Source organism: Enhydra lutris, unplaced genomic scaffold, assembly GCF_002288905.1.
Source record: "Enhydra lutris kenyoni isolate GAN:26980312 unplaced genomic scaffold, ASM228890v2 scaffoldscaffold3, whole genome shotgun sequence".
NCBI lineage: Eukaryota > Metazoa > Chordata > Mammalia > Carnivora > Mustelidae > Enhydra > Enhydra lutris.
The window spans coordinates 40,745,735-40,768,048 of NW_019154087.1; the positions used below are offsets into that span (position 1 = coordinate 40,745,735).

General features: G+C 39.4%; 1 protein-coding gene across 4 annotated transcripts in view; it reads left to right on the forward strand.

Annotated features, from left to right (window-relative positions):
• LOC111155589 (ATP binding cassette subfamily G member 2 (Junior blood group)) overlaps nucleotides 1-19,911 on the forward strand; it is a 157,068-nt gene extending 137,157 nt beyond the window's left edge. For all 4 annotated transcript variants that reach the window (XM_022515852.1, XM_022515842.1, XM_022515867.1 and 1 more), the window contains 8 exons: nucleotides 198-445; nucleotides 3,006-3,088; nucleotides 9,028-9,117; nucleotides 10,462-10,586; nucleotides 11,842-11,996; nucleotides 16,624-16,713; nucleotides 17,566-17,648; nucleotides 19,696-19,911. In XM_022515852.1, coding sequence (XP_022371560.1) covers nucleotides 198-445; nucleotides 3,006-3,088; nucleotides 9,028-9,117; nucleotides 10,462-10,586; nucleotides 11,842-11,996; nucleotides 16,624-16,713; nucleotides 17,566-17,648; nucleotides 19,696-19,843 — 1,022 coding nt within the window. In that variant the 3' untranslated portion in view covers nucleotides 19,844-19,911. The remainder of the gene's footprint in view (nucleotides 1-197; nucleotides 446-3,005; nucleotides 3,089-9,027; nucleotides 9,118-10,461; nucleotides 10,587-11,841; nucleotides 11,997-16,623; nucleotides 16,714-17,565; nucleotides 17,649-19,695) is intronic.
• Nucleotides 19,912-22,314: the final 2,403 nt, after the last annotated feature.

The following is a 22,314-nucleotide window of genomic DNA, read 5'->3' on the forward strand; positions in this document are numbered from 1 at the left end:
GGTTTATGGAAGCAGTCAGGCAATTAACTATTTTTCTAATATTGTAAAGCAATGACAGATCTAATAATTTTTTATACTCAAGCATTAGAATTATGATGTTAGGGAAGAACCGAAGAAAGGGGTTACAGGAAAATGGACTAAGTCAGTTGTTACTTTATGAATAATGTTTCCCTTTCTTATCCACCTTTATTCCAAAGTCAAGGAGACTGAAGATCCTTCCAAGAGAGGTACTCCACTCATGGAAAAAATAGCTGAGTTTTATGCCAACTCTGACTTCCACAGAAAAACGAAAGATGAGTTAGATAAACTCCTAATGGGTCAGAAAAGGAAGAGCTCAGCCTTAAAGGAGATCACCTATGCCACCACCTTCTGTCATCAACTCAGATGGATTTCCAAGCGTTCATTCAAAAACTTACTGGGTAATCCCCAGGCCTCTATAGCTCAGGTAACCTGGCAGATTCTTTGGATTATGCTGGGACATAATCATGTGGGAGTATTAGGTTCTGATATAATCTATTAGGGTTATGCTTATCTTCTACTCAAGCTTCCATTTATTTATCCCCACTCCATTTGGGATATAAAAATAGCCAACAGCATAAGTGAAACACCATGAAATTTTTACCTATGGAAAGCTTTTTTGGTGGTGTTTTTTTTTTTTTTTTTTTTGGACTACCTAATTAAGACTTTTTGTTGATTTAGACTAGCTGTAATGGGTAATCTTTGTTGAAAAAATCTTTTCTTCAAAGATGGTGAAATAAAGGAAGTGTTTAGCCACATTTAGGGTTTTCAGGTGGCAGCACACATTCGTTTCCTGACTCATTTAGCAAGTCCTCATTGACTATGTGTGCCATTTTGGGAGCTTGTATACAGGGGTGAACAAAATGGGTGAAAATAAAACTCCTGTTCTCATAGAACTTGTTTTCCTATGAGGAGTGACAGGTGACAAATTCATACAGTAATGAACTAGATAGCAAGTCATATGGTAAAAGGAGCTATGGAGAAAGTTGAAGCACAGTGTGGGAGAAAGGAAGAGAAGAGAGAAAGAAAGGAGAGAGAGAGGGAGAGAATGGAAGGGGGTTGATTGCGTTTGAAGTCAGAAGGTCAGGGAAGCTGGCATCTAGATTCACTGAATGCAGCTGAAGGTCACAGGGGTCATCTGCTCTCTCAGGGAGGAGCCCGTGTGCAAGTGGTCTTCCTCATCATTGACCTTCTTCATTTAGGAGTTCTCATCTTAGGAAAGCACTAGGTACCTAAACAGTCGGCAATTAACACAACATAGTAAGCAGGCTTGAATTCTACTAAATAAGGCTATTTGCTCTCCCATTAACTTTCTTTTGATGAAGAGGAAATCATGTTCTTTTCCCCTTTGGCTGGCTCTGTTGGTAGTTGTTGATTAGTATCCCTTTATTGTTGTTATTCTCAGGTGCTCTGTTCTACAAACCTCTAGTATTCCCAGTTCATTGGTCCATCTTTTTTTTTTTTTTTTAAACTTTACTGATGGACACAAATTAGAATTTCATCTAAATTTCATGTGGCAAGAAATAGTCTCTTTCTCTCACTCTTCGAGAAGAGTGGTAAAACCTGTTCTTAGCTAGAGGGCTGAACAGAAGTAGACTCTAGCTTACTGACCTTTGGCTTAGTGTTTTTAATCTGGTATATATGTTCACTTCTTTAAGTGTTTGAATGTGAGGCTATTAAACTGCTTTACGGCTCCCTGCTGATAAATCTCATGTTTGTAATATTACAGCCATGCTTAGATTTCAACTAGTCATTTATGTGGTTCAGACTTTGTTTCTGATAATGCCATTTAACTAAAGGTTGTATTTGAACGACCTTGGAGTAAATGGATCATCTGTATAAAAGGATTTAATGTTTGTTTAATGTGCCATGGGTTTTTCTCATCAAACCAATTTGGAAAACACTATCATAACTCTTAGAGATTCATCTTTACATTGGGATATTTAACATGTGACTATAGATTAGTTTTTTTTTTTTTTTTTAAGATTTTATTTATTTATTTGACAGAGAGAGACACAGCAAGAGAGGGAACATAAGCAGGGGGAGTAGGAGAGGGAGAAGCAGACAACCTGCTGAGCAGGGAGCTTGCTGTGGGGGTTGATCCCAGGACCCTGAGGTCATGACCTGAGCTGAAGGCAGACGTGATTGAGCCACCTAGGTGCCCCCATTTTGTCAGTCTTAAAAACAAAAGTTTTTTTTAACACTACAAGTGTTCTTAGGAGTCTCCAAAGAGAGTAAGTGAATGCAGGTAAGAATGGCTAAGAAGCTTAGTTCTATACTGTTGGCTGTAGGTCCTTGGACTGAGGTTGCTAGAGGAGCTGTGACAAGAGAAAGGGCAGTGACAGCATTTGAGTGCCCTCAGAGAGAGCTGGCTGAATGCTTTGGTGGCTATGACTTTGCACTTTTCCAGTGCAGGCAAGCCCTGTCCTCTAGGTCGTGTGGGCGGTCAGCTAACCCCTGTTTCCTTATCATGCAGAATAACATTGTTAGAATTTTTTTTATGTGTGCTCAAAAAATTGTATTTATTTATAATGATAAGAGTAAAGATATCCTGTTTTTACTTGTACTTCTTGAAATATAAAACTGCGTGTTCACTGGAACAAAAGGTTGAGAGTTCAGGTCAGAACTCTTATCCATTTGGACTTTACACCTCCAATGACTTAGCCAGATGCTTCCGTTGTTCTGCTGGCCTTCCCAGGCCTTGTAGCCTGAACTGGACCTTGAATTGGCCTGGTGAATCACTGGGAGGATCCTTGGCATTCAGGGGTGTCTATTGTGTTCTGTCAGCCTCTCCAACATGGATCAATTATTTTTTAATTTAGAAAGCAGTCTCATAACATACACTGTTTTATATTCACCCAAGGACTTTGAACCACTGGAAGCACGTATCTCAATGGAGAAATTTGATTATATATCTTGTAATAATAAATGGTGTATTAAGTTTTTATCTTGCATTAAAACTTGTTTTTCTTTTTCTTTTTGAAAAGATAATTGTAACAATCATCCTGGGATTGGTTATAGGTGCCATTTTCTATGATCTAAAAAATGATGCTACAGGAATCCAGAATAGGTAAGTAAATTTGGATCTTGATTGTGAGAAAGTGCTGTTACATCTTTCAAGTAATGAAAATTCATTAAGAATTTGAATTAGAGACAAGTACAGAGTCAACTGAGGATCAGGATAAGTCAGTGAATTGCAAGCTGAATGTGTGTGTGTATGTGGGTGTGTCTGTGTGTGTGTCTATATATATATGTAATTTGTACAGATTATACAGGTTGTTAATTTTTACTGTCTTGACCAGTTTTAAGCATATAGTTCAGTGACATTAAATACATCCACATTACCTTGTAAAAGAATTTATTTATTTATTTAGAGAGAGTGTGTGAGCATGGGGAGGGGTAGAAGGGGAGAGAGAATTTCAAGCAGAGTCTGCACTGAGTGCAGACCCTGATGTGGAGCTTGATCTCATGACCCTGAGATCATGACCTGAGCCAAGATCAAGAGTCAGATATTTAACCGACTGAGCCACCCAGGCTCCCCAATACATTCACATTATTGTACAACTATTACAACCATCCAACTCCAGAACTCTTCATCTTCCCAAACTGCATCTCTGTACATATTGAACAACAATTCCTCATTCTCCCTTTCTTTAGTGCCTGGAAACGGCCATTATACTTACTGTCTCTGAATTTGACTACTCAAGGTGCTCATATAAATGGAATCACACTATTTGTCCTTTGGTGACTGGCTCATTTTCCTTAGCATAGTTATCTTCAAGGTTCACCCATATTGTAGCATATGTCAGGATTTCTTTTCTTTTAAAGGCTGAATAATATGCCACTGTATGGAATACCATATTTGTTTATGCATTTCTCTGTCCTTGGACACTTGGGTTATTTCAGCCTTTTGGCTGTTGTGAATGTAGGGGAGGAAGAATTTCCTCTGCCATTCAGAATCCTTCTAGTAGGACTAAGCATCACGTTAACATGAGACAGATTAACAGGAGAAAATCAAATTTAACAGCATGTGTACAGGTAATCCACACAGACATGCAAATTCCAAAAGCAGTGAGATAACACGATGCTTGTATGAGTTAAGGAGAAGGGTGGTTAGGGTAAGGGAAGAAAGACCTTAGCAGAAAGTTGGAAGATTATGTTTGGAAAACAAAGGTTGCCCTCTTTATGCAAATAAGTTTCTTAGGCAAAGAGGCATCTTTCTTAATAGCTCTCTTCCTGGTACAGGTTCTCCTTTCCAACATAAATTTAGGCAGTTGAGGGGAAGATAAGAAGTGTTTTTTTTTTAAAGAAGATTTTATTTATATATTTGAGAGAGAGAGAGAAGATGAGAGAGAGAGAGAATGAGAGGGGAGGGGTCTGAGGGAGAAGCAGACTCCCTGCTGAATACGATCCCGGGACTCCAGGATCATGACCTGAGGTGGTTGCTTAACCAACTGATCCACTCAGGCACCCCATAAGAAGTTTTTTTTTTTTTTTTTTTAATTTATTTGACAAAGAAAGCACACAAGTTCATGCACAAGCAAGGGGGAGAGGCAGACAGAAGTAAAGGGAGAAGCAGGCTCCCTGCTAGGAGCCATACTCAGGGCTTGATCCCAGGGCCCCAGAATCATGACCTTAGCTGAAAGCAGATGCTTAAATGACTGAGCTACCCAGGTACCCTGAGATGAAAAGTCTTCTTGAGTCTGCAGGTCTTGAATGCTTTTTTTTTTTTTTTTGATTGCTTTTAACTCAAAATAATTTTCATGTTGCTGTGACCCCCATCTTGAAGTGGCCTGCCCTTTGCCCCTCCTTGAGCAATGCTGCCATGCACGTGGTTGTACAAATAAATATCTGTTTAAATCTCTGTTTTAAATTCTTTTGGATTTATACCCAGAAGTCGAGCTATTGGATTATTTGAAATATTTTATCTTCCACAGCAGTTGTATCATTTGACATTCCTACCAGCAGTGCGCAAGTGTTTTAATTCCTCTACAACCTTACCAAACAGTATTTTGTTTGTTTTTTTTTCTTTTCTTTTCTTTTTAAAATAATAATAGCCATCCCAATTGGTGTCAGGTGATGTGGTTTTTTATTTGCATTCCCCTCATGATTAGTGATATTGAGAACCTTTTCTTTTCTTTTTAAAGATTTTATTTATTTATTTGAGAGAGAATGAGTGAGAGAGAGCATGAGAGAGGAGAAGGTCAGAGGGAGAAGCAGACTCCCTAAGGAGCTGGGAGCCCGATGAGGGACTTGATCCTGGAATTCTGGGATCATGACCTGAGCCGAAGGCAGTCACTCAACCAACTGAGCCACCCAGGCGCCCTGTTGAGAACCTTTTCATGTGCTTATTGGTCATTTGTGTATCTTCTTTGGAGAAATTCTTTGCCCATTTTTTAATTGGAGATTTAAATTATTGAACTGTAAGTGCTCCTTATATATTCTGGATATTAATCCCTTATCAGGTCTAAATTTGCAAATATTTTCTGACATTCTGTGGATCATCTTTTAACTGTTGAGAGTGTCCTTTGACACACAGAAGTTTTAAATTTTGATGTAGTCCAGTTTATCTGTTTTTTCTTTTGTTTGTAAATAATTTTTTTCTATTTTTTTGATTTGTTTGCCAGGGGGAGGTGGATGACACTCAGGTTTTTCTGTTATATGGTTAGCACTTATGTTCATTTACCTTACCGAGTTTTAGTCATCATGTGCCCTTAAAAATATTTTTTCATGATGAGATTTTGTAATGGGCTCTAGCATGTTCTGAATGTCTATGCTCAGCAGTGTCAAAGACTGCAGACTTCTCCTTATACTTCATGTAGAAAACTGTTCTGTGCCACTATGCTTTGTGTTTTAAACCATGGATACGGATTTCTGCCCCAAGAGATGGGGGTGTTATCCCCATTTTGCCAGAAGGATATGAGGAACGTTGCAGTAGCTTACGTTGAATCTGTTTTGATGTCGGATTGTTTATGAAAGAAAGATTAAGCATAAAATTCAATTCCTCACTCAAGTAAAATAAATTATCTCCTGTATGGGATCAGATAGTGTTATTCCATGTTGAAATTATTATGGAAGCTTATTTCCAGAGCTATATCACTGCTATTCCCTTTACTTTCTCTGAAGGGTGTGGGGTTCTCTCACTTGCTTCCAAGCTTGCTAGTCATTGATGATCTGTACCCATTGTAGATGCCGTATTTTTACCAAGCACAGAATATAGGTCACAGGATCTATTGCCTGTGAACCTTTTGTGTTGTGCAGTGGGAAGTATTTGGAAAAGTATTGAAAAACCTATCCTCAACTGGAATTTTAAAGAGGAATTGGGTATCTAACCATTAGAATTCTTGGTAGAAGAATCCAGAGAAATAAAGAAGAGGTTTAGCAGTTTCTTCAAATGTTTTCTGGAGAAATAGTTCTTTGGATTTATTTTAATTTGTATTTTTGACATAAGCTTGCTGCCACTTTTTTGTCATTTGAAATTGCTCAGGAGGCCAGTGGTTTGGTTCTCTTTGGGAATGAATTATCCCAAAGACGTGCTCTTGGCTCGCTTTCTTTCTTTCTTTCTTTTTTAGAGATTTTATTTATTTATTTGACAGACAGAGAGCACAAGTAGGCAGAGAGGGAGGAAGGGAAGCAGGCTCCCCGCTGAGCAGGGAACCCGATATGGGGCTTGATCCCAGGACCCTGGAACCATGACCTGAGCCAAAGGCATAGGCCTTAACCCACTGAGCCACCCAGGCGCTCCTCTCTAACTAACAAGCTGGGTTTAATTTGTATGTAGTGTATGAGGTTCTGTGGCCTAATATTTACCTTATAGGCTTGTGGTGGTAGCTAAACAAATTAATATAAATAGAAAAGATATTTTAAAAAATATTTGGATCAATAAGTAGATATTACAGTCATGGATTACCTGCGTGAAAAGAATTTGAATACCTTGCATTATTTAGCAATAAAAACTATTTACTATAAAACAAACCATATGATTTAGAAGTAATAGCAGTATCTCCTAGTTCAAAATCATGATGAACATAACAGTGTTATGGATATAAGGTTTAACAAATTGAGCTAAATTGTTGCGTGTCCCATCTTTCTTTCTTTCTTCTTGTTCTCTTTCTTTCTTTTTTTCTTTCTTTCTTTCTTTCTGCATGTCCCTTATTTCTGAAATTAGCTTTTACTTTGCTAGTAGACTTACTTGTGTGGAAAAAGTTACATAGCCTCCTGTGTACCAGGTCTGGCTATTTTCTGTTCATTAATTATTGTATAAACATTTACTTATAAAACAGTCTGTTCTCAAAAATAAATAAATAAATAAAAATAAAACATTCTGTGCTCTCAGTTCTTTCTTTTTTGGTGTTAAAAACAATTATTAAGTGTCTATGAACTTTTTTTTTGAGAGGCTGTACACTTGGGTTTATATTTTTAAAAATGTTCTCTCGTATTCTTGTGTCATTTAAATGATGGGTCACTTTAGCTCTTTCAGTGTCAGCTCATGTCCTCAATGTCAATGAAATGGTTTGGTTATAAAGGGAAGCCCAATACCAGTTTTTGGAATGTTGGCATGCTTTCATAACATGCGTTTGTGTAGCAAAGTGTAGATTAACTGTGACTTTCCTTTTAAAGCCTTATTTTACTGAGAAAGAAGCATTAGTAGTCTTCCTTTTCCTACAGGTACACAGATTTTTCCTTTATAAACATCATTTTGTTTTCTCTCTTTTTTTTCTTTTTAAAGCTTTTATTTATTTATTTGACAGAGATCACAAGTAGGCAGAGAGGCAGGCAGAAGGGTGGGGGAAGCAGGCTCCCTGCTAAGCATAGAACCTGATGTGGGGCTGGATCCCAGGACCCTGAGATCACGACCTGAGCTGAAGGAAGAGGCTTTAGCCCACTGAACCACCCAGGCGCCCTTGTTTTCTCTTTTGAGCATGTTGGAAACCATTTTGGTGTGGCTTGTCAAGGATAACATCAAGGCTCTCGACAGTTGTGGGCTGATATGATATGATGTGATCTCTGTCAAATAAATAAATAAATAAATCTTTAAAAAAAAAAAAGGTGGCTGATAGAGGTTTTTAAGCTTTGCAGGCTTTATTTGGTTCACTCCTTCTCCCTTCATACATTAGGAATGGTACTTGTTGCTGTTGTTGTCGTCTTTTTTTTTTTTTTTAAGATTTTATTTATTTGACAGACAGAGAGAGAGAGATCACAAGTAGGCAGAGAGGCAGGCAGAGAGAGAGGGGGAAGCAGCCTCCCTGCTGAGCAGAGAGCCCGATGCGGGCCTTGATCCCAGGACCCTGAGACCATGACGTGAGCTGAAGGCAGAGGCTTAACCCACTGAGCAACCCAGGCACCTGATACTTGTTGTTTTTGTTAGTTAAAATTCAAGATGATAATATTTTTATGACCTACGTATTCATCAGCACAGACTGCCATCCCAAAGAACCATAGGCTGTGTGGCTTAAACAATAGTCTAAACAACAATTTCTTATACTTGTAGAGATCAGGATCTAGAGATCCATGGTCAGGTTCCGATGAGAGCTCTCTTCCTGGCTCACAGGTGGCTACCTTTTTGCTGTGTCCTCACACAGCAGAGAGCATGTACTCTGATGTCTCTCCCTTGTCTTTTAAGGGCGCTAATCCCATTGTGAGGGCCCTACCCTCATGACCTCATCTAAATCTAATTACCTCCCAAATACACTGTCTCTAAATATCATCACGTTGAACGTTCGGGCTTTAACCTAGGAATGTGGGGGAGAACCTAGTTTAATCCATGGCAGCCCAGGACAATGACTTTCAGACTATGCTTTGTGGACTCTGAGGGGTACCACTGTGGATACCCAGAGATGGTGGGGAGAAGGCTTATGGCGCGCATACTTCCCTGTTTTAACCAGAACAATTTCTATTTAATGTTATGAGGTATCCTTTGAGGAGAGCATTTTGCACTTAGAAAATTGACCTAAGAATGTTTCATTGACTGCAGTGCTTCCCCCCCCCCACACTTTTCTCTCATTGCAGGTCAGGGGTGCTCTTCTTCCTGACGACCAACCAGTGTTTCAGCAGTGTGTCAGCTGTGGAGCTCTTTGTGGTCGAGAAGAAGCTCTTTATGTGAGTAGGTCTCTGTTCCAGGAAGGGGGCTCTCCGGTATCAGGGGCTGTTGGTCAAACTGGTCATATCCAGTGTTGGGCCACAGCTTGGTTCCTGGGGATTGCCCACGTTAATTGAGAAAAAGCAGCCAGAGGTTGTGAGGACAATCGTGAGCATGTAGGGCCTGATACTAAGGGGAGAAGGCAGAGCCAGCAAATCCAAATGCTGCAGAAAAAGCAAGCGATAAAGGGGCAAAAAAGGATTTTTTTTTTTTAAAGATTTCATTTATTTACTTGACAGAGAGAGATCACAAGTAGACAGAGAGGCAGGCAGAGAGAGAGAGAGAGAGAGAGAAGCAGGCTCCCCGCCGAGCAGAGAGCCCGATGCGGGACTCGATCCCAGGACCCCGAGATCATGACCTGAGCCGAAGGCAGCGGCCTAACCCACTGAGCCACCCAGGCGCCCGTTTTGTTTTTTTTTTAAAACAAATGAGAAGTCATGATGGCCCACGCAGGCAAAGTCAGAGGGGCTTAGTAGAGAGAAAGTAGTAGGCTGAGCAGTAAATATAAGGTGTGGAGGTCAAGCTGACAAAGAATGTGGACCCAACTTAGCCCTCAATGGGAGGGAAATGGAAGGAGCCAAAGGGCAGCCTTAAAATAAAGTAAAGGCTCTTTTGTTCCTTGTGTTTTTCAAAGTTGGACAAGATTTGCCCATATTCCCATACTGAAGAAAGGAATCATTCCAGAGGGAAAGAATGATATTGGTGGAGGAGTTTGGAATTACAGGAGGAAGATGTCAGGAAGAGGAAGGGATCTAGAACTGGAGAGGGAAGGAAGCAGGATTTGACAGGGATGTGTGGTTGAAAGGTGTGATTGTTGAAGGAAGAAGTGCCATTTTCTTTTTGTCATGAGAGTTGAATAAGTGATCCAGGGCTGCTTTAGGAAGCTTGGAGGATAGTGGAGCTGCCACCTTCATAATCAGAAGTGGGAAGAAAGTAAAGCCTCTACCATAACTGAGCTCAGCTACTGGAGTGCTATTCTTCAAGGAGAGCCAGTGTTGGAAGAGAGGAAGGAGATGCAGATCTGCTCACTGGGAGTGGGCGCTCAGGGAGCAGAATGGATGGCATCCAGAGGGAGTTCTATAATGAGAAGAGGGGTATTGCACAGACCCGTGTGGGGGTGACAACATAGGTGAGGCTCACACCCAAGATGGTGCCTGATGCTGACAGGATGGAGGTTCACCTCAAGGATGTGAGAAGCTGTAGTCATTCGACCCTTGGTGGTGGCGGAAGTCTGTAGGTAAGCAAGCAGCCCAATCTGGTTCCTGCCTTCCTTAACTAATGTAGGATGAATTTTTCTTTTTTAGACATGAGTATATCAGTGGATACTACAGAGTGTCATCTTATTTCTTTGGAAAACTGTTATCTGATTTACTACCCATGAGGATGTTACCAAGTATTATATTTACTTGTATAATATACTTCTTGTTAGGTAAGCAGTATGACAAAAGGTTTGTATCTTTACTCTTCAATATGAGGGCAAGCCAATTTCTTTTTACCAGCTTCATTTTGGTTCTCAAACTCTAAACCAAGCCAGTGAGATAAGGAGACATCTATCCACATGCATACTCTGAAATAACTGTTCCCTGAGGACATTTTTGTCAAGACTTGTCCTAAACTAACTTTTAAAACTACTTATAAACCTCAATTTTACTGAAAGATGCTGTGTGTCATTTATCAACATGGAAAGAATTCACAAAACTATTTGAGACTATGATAGAGGAGCTGGGATACTTACTACGTATTTGTATTTTTATTATTATGTGTGTCTGTGTGTTTACACATAAAGATAGTAAAAGATAGTGACTTTCAGGGCTTCCTGGTTTAATACAAATACTTGTTCGATAGGTGTAGTTAGATTCATTTGTGTACTAGGCTCATTGTATCAGAATGTCCTTATATTTTTACTGAGGCATAAACACACACATCAGACATACATCTTTTATTTAAAATATATATATAAGTAAAGCACTACAGAAGAAAACCAACTGATTGAGTTTAAACTTCCATTTTATAAATAAGAGGTGTGTCATGAAGAATTGGGTGTAGAACCTAGATCCTCAGACTTTTGACAGCTGTTCCAAAACCTTCAGATTGTGTGATCTATAGTATTAGTCCATTATCATTTATAAAGTAGTTTTAGGAAATTTATTTAACCCCACCCTCAATCCCAGAATTATATGGTGCTTTGTCTTGGGGACTTGGAATGTGGAGACATTCCCCCAGATATTGAAACCACTGGGAGGTCACCTAATCTTCCCAGTTTCTTTACTCAATGTGGTGATAGCAAACAGTCATGTGGTGATGTTTGAGTAAAAAAAAATATGCTCTTGACAAGTTTTGTTCTTAGAAGAAAAGGCAATAGAATTGGAGCCAGTTGTGTTGCCTGGAGCTCTCCATCTCAAGCACTCAGAAATTGTTAATAATTATAAATAAAGGAGGAGCAGAGATGTTACACAGAAATGTACTTATGCAACAAGTATAAAAAAGAAACTATGATAACTTTATACAGTAATATGGGGGGCTGGTAATGAAATTGGTGACCCCAGGTGGTCAAATAGAGGATGAATATTCTTCATTCTGGTATTAGTTTCTCAAAATATTATAGTGCTTTGCATAGGAAGCAATCCCAAATACACAGTTACCTTGGCAGGTGGATTCAACCCCTTCTTTCCTTCCCAACTAAGGCTTGAAACCAGTTGTGGAGGCCTTCTTCATCATGATGTTCACCCTTATGATGGTGGCTTATTCGGCCAGTTCTATGGCACTGGCCATAGCAGCAGGCCAGAGTGTGGTATCCATAGCGACACTTCTCATGACCATCTCCTTTGTGTTTATGATGGTGAGTAGGAACTGTGCTTCTCTGAGAAGTAGTTATTTCCCCTTGTTCCTTCCCACAGATTTACCTGTTACCAAAACCTGCTTTGAGGATTCTGTAAATGGGATTCTGTGCTTTAAGGAGACCATGTATTGAGGGATAGCTTATATTAGAGAATATACAGATTTTTCTTGGCATTACCCAGCCTTTTGGCTACAGTTCTAATATAATTGCTATAACTTTAGTTAACATTTTGTTACACATGAGTTCTTAAAAGATGCTTCTTGGGTGATGTATAGTGAAACCTTGATAAACTGAAACTTCAAAAACCAAACTAGACTTTAAAACCAAAGACTGGGGGCGCCTGGGTGGCTCAGTTGGTTGGATGACTGCCTTCAGCTCAGGTCATGATCCCGGAGTCCCTGGATCGAGTCCCACATCAGGCTCCCAGCTCCATGGGGAGTCTGCTTCTCCCTCTAACCTTCTCCTAGCTCATGCTCTCTCTCACTGCCTCTCTCTCAATAAATAAATAAAAATCTTTAAAAAAAAAATAAATAAAACCAAAGACTGTAACAGGAGATGAAAAAGGACACTGTATCACGATAAAGGGAACAGTTCAACAAGAAAATCTAACAATTGTAAATCTTTATGCCCCCAATATGGGAGCATTCAAATATATAAAACAATAACAGACATAAAGGAACTCATTGATAACAATACAATAATAGTAGGGGACTTTAACACCCTACTTATAGCTGTGGACAAATCCATCTAAGCAGAAAATCAACAAGGAAACAATGGCTTTGAATGACGCACTTGACCAGATAGACTTAAAAGATATAATCAGAACATTTCACCCTAAAGCAACAGAATGCACATTTTTTTCAAGTGCACATGGGATCTATTCTCCAGAATAGATCACATACTAGGTTATAAATCAGTCCTCAATAAGTACAAAAAGGTTGAGATCATACCATATGAGATCATACCCTATAAATTTCTGACCACAACACTATGAAACTTGAAGCTAACCACCAGAAAAAATTTGGAAAGACTACAAATACACGGAGGTTAAACAACATTCTACTAAATAATCAATGGGTCAACCAGGACATCAAAAAATTTAAAAAATACATGGAAACAAATGAAAATGAAAACACAATGGTCCAAAACCTTTGGGATGCAGCAAAAGCAGTCCCAAGAGGGAATTATATAGCGATACAGGCCTACCTCAAGAAGGAAGAAAAAAATCTCAAATAAACAATCTAACCTTATACCTAAAGGAGGTATAAAAAGTACAACAAATGAAGCCTAAAGCAAGCAGAAGGAAGGAATATTAAAGATTGGAGCAGAAACAAATGATATAGAAACTAAAAAAAACCCAGTAGAACAGATCAATGAAATCAGGAGCTGGTTCTTTGAAAAAATTAGTAAAATTGATATACCCATAGCTAGACTTATCAAAAAGAAAAGAGAAAGGATCCAAATAAATAAAATCACAAATGATAGAGGAGAAATAACAACACCACAGAAATACAAACAATTCTAAGGGAATATTATGAAAAAATATATGCTAACAAATTGGACAACCTGGAAGAAATGGACAAATTCCTAGAAACAGATAACCTACCAAAACTGAAACAGGAAGAAATAAAAAACCTGAACAGACTGATAACCAGCAAGAAATGGAATCAGTCATCAAAAATCTCCCAACAAACTAGAGTCCAGGGCCAGAGGATTTCCCAGAGGAATTTTACCAAACATTTAAAGAATAGTTAATACCTATTCTTCTCAAACTATTCCAAAATATAGAAATGGAAGGAAAAGTTCCAAACTCATTCTATGAGGCCAGCATCACCCTTATTCCACAAAAAAAAAAAAAAAAAAAAAAAAAAAAAGACTCCATTGAAAAAGAGAACTACAGGCCAATATCTCTGATGAACATGGATGGAAAAATGCTTAGTATAATACTCGCAAACTGAATCCAACAGTACATTAAAAGAATCATTCATCACAATCCCATGGGATTTACTCCTGGGCTGCAAGTGTAGTTGAGTATTTGCCAATCAGTCTGCATGATTCATCACATTAATAAAGGAGAGGATAAGAACTATATGCTTCTCTCAGTTGATGCAGAAAAAGTATTTGACAAAGTACAGGATCCCTTTTTAATAAAAAGCATCAACAAAGTAGGGATAGAGGGAACATATCTCAACATCATAAAGGCCATATACAATAAACCCACAGCCAGTATTGTTCTCATTGGGGAAAAACAGAGCTTTTTCTCCATGGTCAGGAACAAGACATGGATGTCCACACTCACCAGTGTTATTTAACATAGTACTACAAGTCCTATCCTCAGCAATCAGACAACAAAAAGAAATTAAAGGCATCTAATCAGTAAAGAAGAAGTAAAACTTTTACTGTTTGCAGACATGATACTCTATAGTAAACTCAGAAGACTCCACCAAAAAATTGCTAGAACTAGAACATGAATTCAGTAAAGTCACAGGATACAAAGTCAATGTACAGAAACCTATTGCATTTCTATACACCAATAATGAAGCAGCAGAAAGAAAAATCAGGGAATTGATCCCACTTATATTTGCACCAAGAACCATAACCATCCAGTAATTGAACTACTAGGTATTTACCCAGAGGGGGGAGAAATACTGGTTTGAAGGGATACATGCACCCCTATATTTGTAAACACATTATCAACAATAGCCAAATTATGGAAAGTGCTTAAATGTCAACTGACTATTGAATGGATAAAAAGATGTGATATATAGACAGAATGGAATATTACTCAGCCACCAAAAGAATGAAATATTGCTATTTGCAATGATGTAGATGGAGCTAGAGAGCATTATGCGAAGTGAAACAAGTCAGAGATACCACAAGATTTCACTCATATGTGGAACTTAAGAAACAAAACAAACGATCTTAGGGGGAATAAAAGAGGCGAACCAAGAAACAGACTTAACTATAGAGAGCAGACTGAAGTGGTTAGGGGGTTGGGTTACATAGGTGATGGGGATGAAGGAGGGCAGTTGTGACGAGCACCAGGTATTGTATGGAGGTGTTGAATCATTAAATTGGGCACATGAAACTGATATTACACTGTATGTTAACTAATTGGAATTTAAACAGAAACTTCTAAAAAAAAAAAACCCACAAAACCCAGAAAAATTTTGATTGTAAGATTCTCTCATAAAAACATCAGGTTAATTGCCCAACTTCTGTGCTCGTGTTAGAGAACCATTGACTTATTTAAGCGGTGACTTAATGGTTTGGCTGGATATACTCCCCTCCAAGGGAGTAGCTAAGCTCCATGAGAAGTAGAACAGTTTGCAGTGTGGGTAGTCTATCTTGGGTCCCTCCTGTATTTTGAAAAGGGGTGTTTTAAAAATACTGAAAAGTTCCAAAGTCCACACAGTACTGTCTCTCCTCCCTTCTGGGTTCCTGACATTCTCTTATACCAATATATTTCTGCCTACCTTTTTTTAAATGGTTACTGAAGCCTAACCTTATGTGTCCCTTAATTTTCCCTGTACATAGACCAATCAGTAAGCGAATCAGCTAGTTACAACCTTGCCCCTTAACGTCAAGTGAACAGGAACGTTAGCCTGTTTACTTAATACATGTGTTTTTTTTCTGCTAGAGTAGGAGAAGATGTCTTTAAAAGAAGCATAATTAGCACAAATTTTTGCCAAAGTTTAAGTCTTCCATTTCTGAGTTTGACGTCTATCGATCTAACCGTTATTGAGAAAGTGATAAACCTTCCCATATGTTTTCTATCATGTTATTCAATAAATAATGTGTCATCAATTTATAAAAATGTTCTGCATAATGTATTAGATGCTTCACCTTATTGTTATTTAGAAGTTTGTATATAGATCCTTTAAAACCAGTCATAACACCACATTTTCCTCAGAGATGCAGTGTGTCCTCTATTAGGCACCTGGTTAAGTCAAGTTTAAGAATACGTAGTCACTCCAACATTGTCATTGTTAGGTCTATCCCAGCATACCTACTGCCAGTTAAAAGTTAAATATAAACCTCTTCTCACGTAGCCATCTGTTGCTGGCCTTGGTCTTTCACCATAAGACGGCTTTTTGGTAGCTTTAAATGAAGGTATTCACCATATGTTAGGCTGTACTTCACCATGTTATTCTGTGTGTCAGTTCCAGGCTTTGGGTTATTTTAAACATGCATCCCAAACGCCAGATTATTTCTATAGTCATGCGGAGATAGAATGCAAGCCCTTGTAAATAACAGATCTTACTGTGTTAGGGAAGTAGAGAGGGGCAGGAGATGTTCAGGATCTGCCCTGGTAAGTTTCTTGTTGTGAGCATAGAGTGGTGGTATCGCTGGGACAGTCAGTACTTTATTGATCTTTCATCATGGGCAGTCACCAAAAGTAAAAGCCTTGACAATGAAGGGTCTTCCAATTAGATGATGTAGGTATTAGAGATATGTTGTCGTTCCTTTAGAGCCACGAACAGCCTCAGCTCTAGTGGGGCATACGTAAGCAAAGGGAAGTCTTAGAAGAAATGTTTGTGAAGGTTGTAGGGGACTCAGAAATTATTCTCTGTAATTCCATGAAATCCCTTCACCAGGTCTGATTCTTGGCATTTGCTTTTCGTAGATATTTTCGGGGCTGTTGGTAAATCTCAGAACCATTGCGCCTTGGCTCTCCTGGCTTCAGTACTTCAGCATTCCTCGATATGGCTATGCGGTAAGTTTTCCTCATCTGTCCTTGTGACTGCTTCATTGTTCCCAAGCTAGGAACAACCAGAATAAAGCCTGCCAACGTCATCACCCTAGCCATGAACTGTGAAAGTCTCCCAGTGGTTTCATTTTCTGAGTGATGAAGAAGAGTTTCACCTCCATCATCCCCTGAGGTTTCCCCAGTCACTCTGCTGTCAGAGGGAGCTGAGGGGTGGAAAGAGAACTCCACAGAAAGGAGAAAGATCGACTAATGGATATGAAAAACTGTCGTTGGATTTCAGTTCCATATGAAAATAGATAAGGGGGGGGCTTGAATATATATTTTATATTGAAATTAGAAGAAAAAGAGCATATAATACAGCTACTCTATTGGCTTTAGAAAAAGCTCATCAAATCCACAGAAAACTGTGTCTTAATATAGTACGATTGGGTTTCTAACTCCCAAGAATTAGCACTGGTTTTGATGAAAATAAAGAGGAACAATATAAAAGGTTCTTAAATAGATGCTGTAAATTAACAACAGTCATTGACTACCGTTTTATGATTTTAATCCCACTGTTTGTGGGAGTATAAAAGTAGGAGGAGGAAGGAGCTATGGGTAGGATAGCCACAGGTCTCCCCTCTTTGCCAAATACTTTTTACAGCCTTTATTTTAGAAGCCAAAATCCCAACATAGGCCACCCAGTTAGTTGCCAGGGAAAAGAATTTTAACTGTTCTGATGTGACCAAGACCATGAATGTGAAGCTTCGTTTGTTTTTAGGAATAGCAGTAAAGATTAAACTAGGAGGACATGATCATTCTCTGGAGACTTTTTGAAATTTAAAACTATTTACCTTGTCCCATCCCCCTGTGTTACAGGCTTTGCAGCATAATGAATTTTTGGGACAAAACTTCTGCCCAGGAGTCAACGTAACAGGGAATGGTACCTGTAGCTATGCGATGTAAGTTTGTACTCAGTGCCAGAATGGACTTGCTTACTCTTGGGTTGTCATGCAGAAAGGCCACTGGACCCTGTGGCTGCTGAGGGTCCTTCTACTGCGGACCAGTGCACAGTGCATGTCTCCTCGATGTTCTACTATAGTCCAAGTTATCGTTAAGTTGGGGAAATGTTTCTGATATGCTGTTCATTTGGGGCCATTTTAAAATGCTGTTTTGAATTGTGGGTTTTAGGTTTTATTTTTAGAACACCTGAGTTTGAAAATGAACTGCTTTGATATTTTTGCAAAGCCTTAGGATATTGGAATTTATGGGTTATGGGAAGTGTACAGATTCATGAACTTACAGCTTCTTGGAAGCCCAGCCCGAGGCCAGGAGCAGAACATTTCCCTGGCACACTCGAGGCACCTGCCCCTTCCTCCTGCACTTAAATAGGAGACATTATGAAATCGAAGTCTGCACAGCTATTTTTTTTTCTTTTAAACTGACTTGGAATACCCTTATTAAAGCATGTGCCCTCTAAAGAAGGAAACACATTTCAGTCATGAGAAAGAAGTCACATTTATTGGATAGTGTCAATAAAACAGAAATGCAGATTTCCATAAAATCAAGAGGATGTTTTAAAAACTGAATAAAACTTTCCTTATCCATGATTGTTGTTAACGGTTTGACTTTGATACATTAACTAATGAAAGAAAAGAGAATGCTAGTATCCAGAATCTTATGGACCTTCATGAAACAATTCTTAGTAACAGGACACATTGCTAGTTTGAAGTATTTCTAGAAAACCTCTGCAAGGAGAAGCTTTCTTTATCCTGCCCACTCTCTGTCTTTTGTCTGGGCCTAACACTTTTTTTTTTTTTTTTTTTAAAGATTTTATTTATTTATTTGACAGAGAGAGATCACAAGCAGGCAGAGAGGCAGGCAGAGAGAGAGAGGAGGAAGCAGGCTCCCTGCTGAGCAGAGAGCCCGATGCGGGGCTCGATCCCAGGACCCTGAGATCATGACCTGAGCCGAAGGCAGCAGCTTAACCCACTGAGCCACCCAGGCGCCCCTAACACTTTTTTTTTTGAACTGCCAGATTTCAAGAGTTGCACAAAAATGGGGTAACAGGAAATAATTAAGGCTGTACCAGGTGTTTCTAGTGCCAGGTGCTTTTCTAAACGGTGCCAGGGCTACCCTACCCTGTTCTGCTTCAGCTGCCACTGAGGCTTCCCCCTCATTAAGGGGCCTGCTGGTGATGGCTTGCAGCCAGGCATCTGCTGGGCTCATTCCAGTCCTGCTGCAAGAGTGGATGGAACTGCAGTGGTGCCAGGAAGCCCTTGCTCACCTCTCTTCCCAGTTGCAAAATTCTTAGCCTGTGTTCGTTTGCATGGCTGATTTGTGGGTGATGAGTTCTAGAAAGAGCTTCGACTGTCTCGGTAATAATGTCATCTGTTATCTGTTGATGCCATCTGTTAAAACTGAGGTTTACCCATCAGGAGTGAGGGCAAATTACTTGATTAATGTTTCTGCCCTTTAAAGAGAGCAGCATCATAGATCTGGAAACAAATGAATTTTCAGAGATTAGCAACTTGGTTCACAGTGTGAGTCTGTGGCCTTGGACCTAAGTTCCTTAAACTTTAGCCTCTTTATCTTTTACTTGTATATCTGAACCCACACTGGGTTGTTTTAGGGATTGACTAAACTGTTACATGTGGGTTGCTCAACATAGTATCTAGCGGATTTGTAAGCACTCATTGTCTGTTACCTACTATATATAAAGGCATAGTTATTTGAGCCTTGGTAACCAATGGGAGGAGTGAATTAATTAATTAATTAATTTTGGTTAAAGATTTTATTTATTTATTTGACACAGAGAGAGAGAGATCACAAGTAGGCAGAGAGGCAGGCTGAGAGAGGGGGAAGCAGGACCCTGAGATCATGACCTGAGCCAAAGGCAGAGGCTTAACCCACTGAGCCACATAGGTGCCCCGGGAGGAGTGAATTTAATTGAGTAAAATTTGGCAAATGCTAAGAATGAAGTCATATTCCTTTTCTGTTGAATTTCAGATGTACTGGCGAAGACTTTTTGCTCAACCAGGGCATCGATATCTCCCCATGGGGCCTGTGGAAGAATCATGTAGCCTTGGCATGTATGATTGTTATCTTCCTTACAATTGCCTACCTAAAATTGTTATTTCTTAAAAAATATTCCTAAATTCCCCTTTAATTTACATGATTGATCCACACATTAAAAAGGGAGCGTCTTGACATTTTAAGTTCTCAGAACTGTTTCTGTTGTCTTTTCCTTTGGCATTGTACCATTCAGCAAGAATTATTTTCAGCACAAACAACCACAGACACCACGATGAACTGAGTTATACACAAAAGAACCCAGGTCATAAACTAGTGTTGTGAGGAACTGCGTATCAGTTCATCTAATCACACAGTAACCACGGGGGGAAGCATCTAGGTTAATTTGGTGACCTAAAAAAGAACTGAATTCTAGGAACTAGTGATGGGTTCTGAACATCTGTGACACCAGTTTCCTCATCTTTAAAACAAGTAGAGGTTCGTTGCCCTCCAGCTCCACCACTGTTCAAATCTAGGATCTGCTGTTATTTAGTAAACAGTAACAACAAACACAGAGATGCAGCGGTGGAAGTATGAAGTCTAAACAGTGTTGGAAAAACCCGGTGTGATTCATGGGGTAAAAACAGCTGTTATGAGAGAAGCAGCTTTGCTGAGCCTTTGAAGGTTATGAGAACTTACTGCGATGGCTCTGTTGTGGAATCAGAACACAACAGGGGGCTCGGCTAGCCTCTGGACCAGGTGTGGAGGGCCTGTGATTCGCAGCTGTGCTGGGGCAGGTCAGGGGTCTGTGACCTGCGTGCGTGTCACAGCTGCACCCTGTGCGCCCAGCTGCGTCAGCACTTCTGGGGCTGCTCCAGGTAGAATGGTCTGCGCCAGGACCCGGGAGCCACCAAGATCCTTCCCGGCTCCGAAAACTTGAATTTAGAATACCCTGTCATAACCGCCCCCATACAGATGTCTGCATTCCCACATAGACATCTCCTAGTCCCAGATTCTCCCTTCATTCTAACCTTTATCGGTACCGGGGAAGTATTTCTTCCCTTTTTTAATGGCAGGGTAACGTAGGGAAAGGTCGAGTCCAGTGAATTAACGTAAAAGGAACACGCCGGTGCAACTACAGAACATGATGGGCCCACGGGAGCCCCCCTTGCACCCCATCCCCATCACCACTTCCTTCTCTCTGGGCTGTTTCTGAAATGACGCTGGCATACTCCTCTCTGTTGCTGTTATCACACGTCGTGACAGCTGAGTTTCGTGGCCCTGTGTGCACAGTTACATCCTTATTTTAAGTCCCTCCTGCCCCTTTTTAGGGAAGTGTTAATTTTGGAATGATTTTAGATTTAGAGAAAAGTTGCAAAGATAGTATGGAAGAGTTCCCATGGGCCCGTTGCCCAGCTTTCCTTAATGTTAACATTTATAGACCACGGCACATGTCAGAAGAAAGAAATTAACATTATACGTTGTTACTATTTAAACCCACGCTCTTTATTCAGACTTCACCACTTTCACATTAACATGCTTTATTCCAGGATCCCTTTCAGGAGATCACATTGCAACTAACCCCCCTTTTATAAAAAGTCAACACTAGTCAGTATTCCTAGGAATTAAGTGAGCCTGAGGATCACCGGCGCAGACTCGTTGTGACTGCTCATTTTCGAGTATCAGTCAGTGTTAGTGGGAGCCCTGCCGTATATTGGTGCGATGACAGTCTAGGGACATAGCATTATATTTCTAAGAAACTTTTTTAAAATGACATTTGATTGATGCATCATCTTGTAACATATGATAACACACTCTTTTTACCTGATTATTATGTGACCATCAGGGTTAATCAGTTTTTCCTGTTCTTGGTATAAAACCCTGGCTTCCTCACACTTCTCTGTAAACACTCTTCCCTCATTATACAGAGAATAATATATATCTGTATTTTATGTACAAAATACACTTGAGGAAGAAACAAAACAAATAAATTGGTATCTCTTTTTAAAAAGAATTTAAATGCATCCTATTATGCTTATCTGTTTCTATTACAATATACTTTTTTACATAATTGTTTTTAATTACTATGATAAGAAACACATAACATGAAATTTGCCATCTTCACCATTTTTAAGTTAAAGAAGATTTTTTTAAAGTAAAAGTAAATGTAAGTCCTATAAGGCAGGAAATATTCATTTAAAGATATTTACTTCAGACTATGTCTATATTTTGAATTTTGTTTTTATTTTCTTGGATGTCAGCAGAACTCATCTATAATGGAGAGGATGAATTAATTTGGTTTAAAATAAAAGAAAACTCAGGAATAAATGAAAAGTGTTAGCTACTACTTATACTCCTTCCATTGCTCTCATGGTGGCCTAAAGTGAGTTGTTGAAGAGGCACCATACCTACTCATCTGTTTCTCCATCTTGGAAGCCATTCTTCATGGTCATGATAATGTGCAAGAACCTTATGACTGTCCCAGAAATATGTGAGGATCAGTGTCTTGGAGTATGAGTCCTACTGGAGGTCTCTGTAGAAATTCTGTACTTTGTGTCTTATTTTGCATTTCATGGAAGAACTGTACAGTGTATTATGATACCTCTTGCTCTGTTG